Genomic DNA, 8279 nt, shown 5'->3' on the forward strand with positions numbered 1-8279 from the left:
CCCCCCGTCGTGTGTTGGTGCCCACAGAGATAAGGCGCGCGCGCAGCTCCTGCAGATGGTTCCTCAGCAGCTTCATGTCTTTGGAGTTGGAGGCGCCGGTGTCCATCACAAACAACTTGTCGCTGATCTGCAGGTCATTTCCAAACCTGAAAGGGAACACCCGTCATTTTTGGCCCGCCTAACGACGACTTATTTTCTCGCAGATTCCTGACCTGCTCCTAAGTTCCTTGAGGAGCACTCTCTCTTTCTTGTAGCTGAACTCTCCGGAGAAACATCTGGGCAGGTCCGCCAGGTCGGCGTGGGTGGCCACCAGGACCACCGTCGGGGGCCGCCGGACCCTCCCGCCGAACACTGCGAGCGGCGACAGCGTGACTGCGCCGCCGAACGCCGCCCGAAACGCGAGCCGAAGCGGAGAGACTCACGGATGCGCGGCGGCGGCGGCGTGAGGGCCTTGAGCGTGTTGAGCCAGAAGCCGACGTGGCTCAGCTGGCTCTCGTACGGCTCCTCCAGGCTGAAGACCACCAGGTGGAGCGCCGTAGCGTCGTCGGCCGCAAAGTAGTCGTAGGCGCAGTAGTAAGCCGGGTTGCCGGAGAACTCCCACACGCTGAAATCTCCCACGCCTACCGAAATGGAACGCGGCGTATGCAGAAGCCGCTTTTTCAACAAGGCTTCTTCGCCGCGCGCGTTTCCGTCGCCCGTTTCCGTCGGCCGTTTCCGTTGCCCGTTTCAACTCAATTGGCGCGCACGGCACGAAACCGATCCTAAACACCGCGGCTAGACGGCAGGACGGTCGCGCCATCAGTGGGCCGGACTTGATTTTGAAGACGGACAAAACCCCGCCCCCTGCTATTTGCAAATATCGAAAAAAAAAAAAAAAAATCATCATCCAGCCAGCCTTCAAATGTTCAACTTCATTTGAAATCTTTCCCGAACGCGTTGGCGTGGCGGGCGACGGCGCGCGGCAACAAGCGGGCGAGGCGCATCTCACCGTGGATGTTGGCGTGCTGGACGTCGACGGCCCTGGTGGCCTGCTCGTCGTCGGAAGAGGACGAGAGGCCGCCGTGCGCGGGCGAAAACGCCTCCGGGGCGCCTTTGGTCAGGCTGGGCTCGAACATCATGCTGCGACTGCGCACGCTCACGTTCTCGCAGCCCGGGTACAAGTTGGAGTTGCTCGCCGATACTGAAACGGGAAGTTTGCTCGGCGTGACCGTCATGAGCAGGACCCCCCAACCCCCGCAAAGAAAAAAAAAGATGAAGAAACTGTGCATGAAAAACCATTTGGAGAGAGCCCGCGTGTCCATTTGGGCGCCGAAGGAGCAAATTCAAAGGTTGAAAGTTCAGCCCGTGAAGCCAGTTTGTCTCGGCAACATGATATTCGCAGCGATCCTTGGCAGACCCCCACAAAAGCCTCGTACGGGAAGTCTCGGAAACGAAAGGACGTCATCTCCACGTAATCGCAACCTACCGGCGGGCTTGGAGTTGACCGGCGAGTTGGGGTGGCGCGAGGCGTCGCTCGGGCGCGCCGCGGTGCGGCGCCGGCGGAAGAAGCTGCGCAGGATGCCGCACTTGAGCGACTCCAGCAGCGCGCTCTTGCCCGCCCCCTGCTGGCCGAAGATCTTGAGCTTGATGCGCGGCTGCGCCGTCTGCGTGGGGCGCAGCTGCTGGATGAAGGCCAGCCTGTGGTTGTCCTGCAGCGCGACACGAAGCATTCGGTGACAAATTTGCTCCCCGCCGGGGCGGGGCAAAAAGGAACTTGACGCCGGCTCGGCGGGATACGCCGACTTTGGCGGAACGCCTTCGGGGCTATGTCGCGGGTGGGAATTTGACCGGCCGTTCCGCGCGCCGACCGAGGGCCCAAGAGTCTCTTCCGGTGTGGCGCCGTCCTCCTCGCCGGTGACCAAAAGGTGCTCGGCGGCGCGGGTGCCACTTGACCGCTGCCCCAACGCTAACCGTCAGTCCCCCTCTCGCCCCTTTTGTCCTCTCTGCTTACCTTTTTAAGCTTCCCCAACAAGGCCACCACAGCGTCATGTTGCTCCGCCGCAGCCAAGTCCTCCGCGCTTTTGCCATCCTGGAAAAAAAAAACCAAAGCAACATACGTCCTTTCCTCATTTGATTTGTTCCAGTGGTGTCTTGAAGATGGTTCATAGTCTCCCCGCCCCCCCAAAAAAGATTGATGCATAGGCTAGGCATGTTGCTTCTGTCATCTGTTGGGAGAGCGTTGAATCATCAATGAAACCCTGCTATTTGGTCACAACCCCCCCGCGCCCCCCCCCAACCCCCGACGCCGGGCAGGCTTACGTTGGTGACGGCATCCGTGTTGGCTCCGCACAGGCAGAGGTGACGCACCGCTTCCAGGCCACCGTTGCCGGCCGCCAGGTGGAGGGCGGTGCGGCCGTACTAGTCGGGCGACACGCAACAAACGAGAGGAAGGTTGTCAAGATCGGGACATGCTCGGTAACACTCGGATCCGCTCATTCGCGCCAAAGGTACACTTTGGTTCCATGAATGGGGCACCAAACAAAACGAAATCTGCATTCCAGTGCATATATGCCTTTGAGTTGGGTTTGTTCGGGTTGCTGCTCCGCGTGCGCGTCCAAGTGGCAGTTGTTGGAAGGTTTGGAATGAGCGTAGCATCCGCGCTAATTTCCATCAACCTGCCTTAGTCGTTTTCCGTTTTTCGCCAGCAACGAGCGGGCCGACTTTTGTTCATTCAAAAAAAAGGGCGACCTAGCGTGGCCTCGTCAACGCGAGAAAAACCACAAAGAACTTGGAAGGAACAGAGATGAGCGCTCAGGTTAGCCGCGAGCTAGTCACGGCGGCGGGCCAAAGCGTCACCTTGTTGGGGATGTCGAGGACGGCTCGGGCGGCGCAGAGCGCGGCGACCAGGGCCACGTTTCCGTCCTTGCAGGCGATGTGCAGCGGCGTGTTGCCGTGGCGATCCTGGCGCTCCAACTGACAGCCTCGCGCCAGCAGGCAGTGGACCACCTCCAGCTGGCAGCGCCGCACGGCCAGGTGCAGGGCCGTGCGGCCGTCCTGCGGGAGGACCGAGAGGGCGTCGCGTTATGAGAGCACGCACTTTGTAGACCGCGCTGGTTGTTTTCCAGCGCTTGAGAAAAACGGTCGGCGAGAAAGACGTCATTCTGCTTGACTCCAACACTGCTTTGTGGAAAAGCACCAAATGGGCAAAACTCTGCCTGCTGATGCTTTTTGGAAAAAGGGCTGGTACTATTTTTTTCCCCCTCCAACCTTATCGACGGTCTCCAGGTCGGCGTCGTGCTCCGCCAGGCACTCCACGATGTCCACGAAACCGCGGGCAGACGCGGTGAGGAGGGCGCTCTCGCCCTCGCGGTTCTTGGCGTCCACGCGGCAGCCGGCCCGGCACAGCACCCGCGCCACAGCCGAGTAGCCGTGCCAGGCGGCGCAGTGCAGAGCCGTCTCTTGCTCCTGGACGCGATAGAGGGCGCCTTGAAAAATAGCCCCGAGAAGCGAGCCCCGCCCCGCCGGGGACCCGGAAGCGGCCGGCTCACCCTGTCGCTGAGGTCCGGGTCGGCGCCGGCGCCGCACAGGTAGCCAGCCGCGTCGGCGTTGCCGTAGCGGGCCGCCACGTGGAGAGCGCTTTCTCCCGACTGCAAGAGACAAAAGCCAAGCCACACTTGACGCCCCCCCGTCCACACGCGCCGCTTGCCTGACAACGTGGAGCGAGGGTGCTCACTGCAAGAGCAAAAATGGAATTCGTGCTCGCTTGGCGACCTTATCTTGGACATCCAGGGGACACTTGTTGGCATGGAGGAATTTCAGAGTGTCCACGTGGCCGTGTCTCGCCGCGTAGTAGATGGCGTTGGCGCCGCTCTGGCGGAACCACACACACAGGCGAGTAAATAGATCCAGTGTAAACTGGGGAAGATTTCCAATTGTGCGTTAAATCGCAATTGGGAGCAAAGGTAGCAAAAATTGCACCGAGCGCGCTACCTTGTCGTGCGCTTGAACGCAGGCTCCTTTGGCCACGAGCAGCCGGACGACGTCGACGCCGCCGCAGCCGGCGGCGACCAGCAGCGGCGGCGTGCCGCGCTTGTTGGGCTGGTTGACGTCGTAGCCGCTCAGCGAGCCCAGCAGATGCCGCAAGCCCGGAACGTTGTCGTCGTTGATGGCGTGGATGATGGCCTTCATCACAAACGAGTCCTCCTCATCCTGGACGGACAAAAAAAAAAAAGAAAGACGGTCAATTTTGTGAGGTCCAAAAGTCCCAACGGCCGAGCTGCAATGAAGCGTCGGGGCTCATTCGGCGGCCACTTTGCGCGCGCTCGGGCGTTACCAGCGTGTCGTCACTGCGCGCCACGCTCACGTTGCTTCTGGACAGGAAGGAGCGTGACAGGCGCTTGCACAAGGAGATGAGGCGCACCGATTGCTGCAAAGACACAAAGCACATTTGCTCAAGTGCCTGTCGGCTTTGCGAGCGCATTCCGCTTTCGACGCCGCAAAGAGGTGCACCAGAAGAAACGAGCGGCGCAGCCAATTAATTTATTTGCGAGGGGAGATGTGAGAAAAATGTCGGAATTTTAAAAAAAATACCCCCAAAATAACCAAATTAATGAATTACAATTGTAGTTCAAAAAAAAACTTGTAATTTATGACCAATAAGTTTTCAGGAGGAAAAAGTCCAAAATTTAAGACCCCCCCCCCCCAAAAAAAACAATTTTTTAAAAAAATTCTCAACTCTATGAGGAGAATGTTGGAATTTTATGGGAACGTGATTGACAATTGTAATCCAATGAGAAAATAATTTTCTCAAGGCGACAAGAGACAGAAAGCAATCCTTTCGTGAGGAAAAAAAGAAAACAACTCGAGAAGAAATAAAGACTGATGAGAAATGAAAGCTCCATTTGAAGAGTTGGGACAAAAAAAAAAAAAGCGCAATGGAGAAATGAGCATTTCTCCAAGAGGCAAGTCCGGAAGGTGGCAGAGAACGGCATCCCGGCGCTCGGGGCCCGCCGAGGCCCGGGTCGGAAGCGGCGGAGCACGAGCGCACACTTACTTTCCATTTTCTTCGGGCGGCAAACTTTTTCAACTTTTCCATGTTGACCGCCGACTCTTTCCTGCTCAGCGCCTGCCGCGTGTCTTTGGGCTGGTCGGGAGACAAACAAAAGCAAAGCGAAGATGGCGGCGTTGGGACGGCCGCTCGGGGGGGATCCGCGCGGCGGCCACGTGGCGGGCGGAGCTTTGTCACCTGGATCCAGGGGTGCCGCAGGCTGTCCTGAACGCTCATCCGCTTTCTGGCAACACAACGCGCCACAGCATTGGCCTTCCTCGTTTGCAATCGCCCGACTTTCTCGCTCACGCACGTTGGAACACAAAGAGCAATTTGTTTGTTTGTTTGCTCTTCTCATCATTTCCCGAGAGAGCGAGCGAGCCGATTCTTTTCTTCTGGAAACGCCCCAAATTAGGCTTGCCGTCGCCCGTCCCGCCCGTCTCAGGACAGTGATGGCTCTCAACGCACGATGTATAATATTCAATATGCGGTACTTCATAAATGCAATGAAAATGTCCCATTTGAATGACAGGATCATTTTTGTTCATCGCAGACATTTTCTTCTCGCAAAAAACGTTTCTATTCTTCAATGTAGATTCCTTCCGTTTCGCGACACCAGCTTTCGGGCGGCGGTAAAAGAAACGGGTGGAGACTTTGCCCTTTGGTTTGGAGCAGAAGTTAAAATGAGAATTTTGTTTTCCGGGGACGTGCACGTACTTGGGGTCTTTGACCAGGAGCCTGGCGATGAAGTCTTTGGCCAGGGCGCTGGTGCCGCCGAAGAAGTCGTCGTCCAACGCGTAGTCCACGGCCGACACGTTGGCCAGCGTCTCCTGCTTGTTGTCGCCCAGGAAGGGCGACGCGCCGCTCAGCCTGATCGCGCCGCGGCAAAAAGACAGACCGTCAAGAGGACGGCAAAGCTCGGGACCGGACTCGCGAGGCGCCTCGTGTGACGGGAAAAAAGGCTTGAGGGGCCCCAGGTGGGAACGGAATGGATGCCGCGACGGTACAGATTTGTGCGTAGGAAGAACCCAAAAAAAATCGCCGCTCTGTCATGCAAACCTGCACTGACCAGCCAGACTTGTGCACGGCTTTCTACAACCTGTTTTTTTTTTTTTACCAGAAGCATAAAAAGCGATTTTTTTTTTTTCTGGAACAATTGACATTTTTCATGTCAGTCGGCGTGATTTGTTCATCGGGAATATTTGGGGCGTGACTTCATAAGGAAAAAACATTTGAAATATTCCGAAAAACGAGTACAGTTCCGAAGAGAGGGGGAAAGAAAAAAAAGCCTCGATTCCTATGAAACTAAGTGTGGAAGTGTGGACGACTTACAGAATGTACGTTATCACGCCAACGCTCCTGCAGGGAGAAAGAGGAAACGTTGATTGAAGCGCGCATGTTCAATGGCGTCAAGGGGGGGTGGGGTGGGGGAGGGTGTTTGTGTTTGCTCAGGTACCACATGTCCGCCTCCAAGCCCAGCGGCTCGTAGTTCACCACCTCAGGAGCTGCAAGGACAACGCGCCAACAATTAGGATGAGCCACTTGCACTTCTGTCTACAATGACATCACCAAAACGGGGCCCGGCGCGCCAATTTCCGCATTTCGAGACAAAAGTCATATATTTGAAAATTCAGCCCCCACGGCAGCGCGGAATTTGGCGGACACGTCTGTCACCAGAAAAGGCGTGCAAGCGCCTCATTTTTGGTTGGGAGCAAGGCAAAGCTTCCGCGGCGCTCGCAGAGACGACAAGAAACGGCGGAGACGCGAGCGCGTGCGGACACTGACCGACAAACTCGGGCGTTCCGAAAATGTTTTTGAAGTCGTTGCCAAAGTCCATCTTGTGCGCCAGGCCGAAGTCGATGAGCTTGATGCGCGGGTGAGGCGCCGAGCGACTCAGCAGCATGATGTTCTCCGGCTGAAAAGGCACGACACCTTGCGTCATCAAACGGTCTTCCTTGAAGAAGGGGGTCGCGTTACCTTGAGGTCAAAGTGAGCGATGCCTTTGGAGTGCAGGTACAAGACTCCGTCCAAGATCTGCTTGAGGAACTGCGTGGCTTCCTCCTCGCTCAGCGACTCTTTCTCCGCCAGGAAGTCGAAGAGTTCTCCGCCGGCCACGCTGAACAGAAAAGGGAAAAGCCGTTCATCTCTTTTGAGACGGAGGCCGGGGCAGCCCCTCTCGTCACGCGTCTGGCATCGGAGGGCGGGGCGGTCAAAGTCGCTCTTCGCCGGCCCTGCGATGGACGTTGTGCCTCACCAAGGCGTCGATATCGAGTGCCACGCCTCAAAGCTCCTTGCGGCGGGTGTCTTTGCATTTAAGGTGCTTGAAGGAAACATTTGAGCTGAATTCAGATGGAATAGTACACCCCCGCCCCCTGCCCCCCCTTCCAAAAATAAAACGGGTCCTCCACAAAACAAAAAATATGATTTGTCACAGGGCTGGTTGATAATTCCAGATCAATATGTATCAAAATGCCTCCAGTAGAGGGCGCCGTCCTTTTAGCAATTACCCACAATGCACTACCGGCGGCCATATTGGAGGGCTGCTATAAACAAGCCATCCACAAAGTCTGTTCATGTATGGCTTGTTTATAACAGCCCTCCAATATTCCACAAAACAAAAAATATGATTTGTCACAGGGCTGGTTGATAATTCCAGATCAATATGTATCAAAATGCCTCCAGTAGAGGGCGCCGTCCTTTTAGCAATTACCCACAATGCACTACCGGCGGCCATATTGGAGGGCTGCTATAAACAAGCCATCCACAAAGTCTGTTCATGTATGGCTTGTTTATAACAGCCCTCCGCCAGTGTTGGCCGTGTCCGACCCTGTTCGTGCAATTCAAAGAAGGACGGGCGACGGCACATCACGGGTCCGTTAACGTTGACACATGATCAGAATTTTAGGAGACCACCCCCTACCACCCCCCGACATGGTACGACTTTAATTTTGGAAGACGACATCTTTTTGTCTCAGAGTAGAAATGAGTTTTGGTCATTAGATGTTTTTTTTCTTTCGCCGAACTCACAGCTCCAGGATGAGGATGACGTCGGCCTTGTTCTCGAAGACCTCGTGCAGCGCGATGATGTTGGGGTGGCGGATCTCCTTGAGGATGTCGACCTCGCGCTCGATGTCCTCCCGCGTCACGCCGCGCCGGCTGGATTTGCTGCGCCGCTTCTTGATGAACTTGGCGGCGTACTCGGCGCCCGTGCTCCGCCGACGACACCGCCGGACCACCGCAAACTGGCCGCTGC

At 56.4% G+C, this 8279-nt stretch overlaps 1 protein-coding gene across 1 annotated transcript in view; it reads right to left on the reverse strand.

The window, feature by feature from the left end:
- dapk1 (death-associated protein kinase 1) overlaps window positions 1–8279 on the reverse strand; it is a 50411-nt gene that overhangs the window by 13621 nt on the left and 28511 nt on the right. Inside the window, exons 27-40 of the mRNA XM_019865927.1 lie at window positions 5033–5125; window positions 4313–4405; window positions 3970–4188; window positions 3751–3849; window positions 3528–3626; window positions 3247–3444; window positions 2836–3033; window positions 2299–2397; window positions 1991–2068; window positions 1466–1688; window positions 989–1180; window positions 423–620; window positions 213–351; window positions 9–146 (exon numbers count right to left, since the gene is read on the reverse strand). Of these exons, the coding sequence (XP_019721486.1) occupies window positions 9–146; window positions 213–351; window positions 423–620; window positions 989–1180; window positions 1466–1688; window positions 1991–2068; window positions 2299–2397; window positions 2836–3033; window positions 3247–3444; window positions 3528–3626; window positions 3751–3849; window positions 3970–4188; window positions 4313–4405; window positions 5033–5125 (2066 nt within the window). The remainder of the gene's footprint in view (window positions 1–8; window positions 147–212; window positions 352–422; window positions 621–988; window positions 1181–1465; window positions 1689–1990; window positions 2069–2298; window positions 2398–2835; window positions 3034–3246; window positions 3445–3527; window positions 3627–3750; window positions 3850–3969; window positions 4189–4312; window positions 4406–5032; window positions 5126–8279) is intronic.

The sequence above is a fragment of the Hippocampus comes genome, unplaced genomic scaffold (assembly GCF_001891065.2).
Source record: "Hippocampus comes isolate QL1 unplaced genomic scaffold, H_comes_QL1_v1.1 scaffold190, whole genome shotgun sequence".
Classification (NCBI taxonomy): domain Eukaryota; kingdom Metazoa; phylum Chordata; class Actinopteri; order Syngnathiformes; family Syngnathidae; genus Hippocampus; species Hippocampus comes.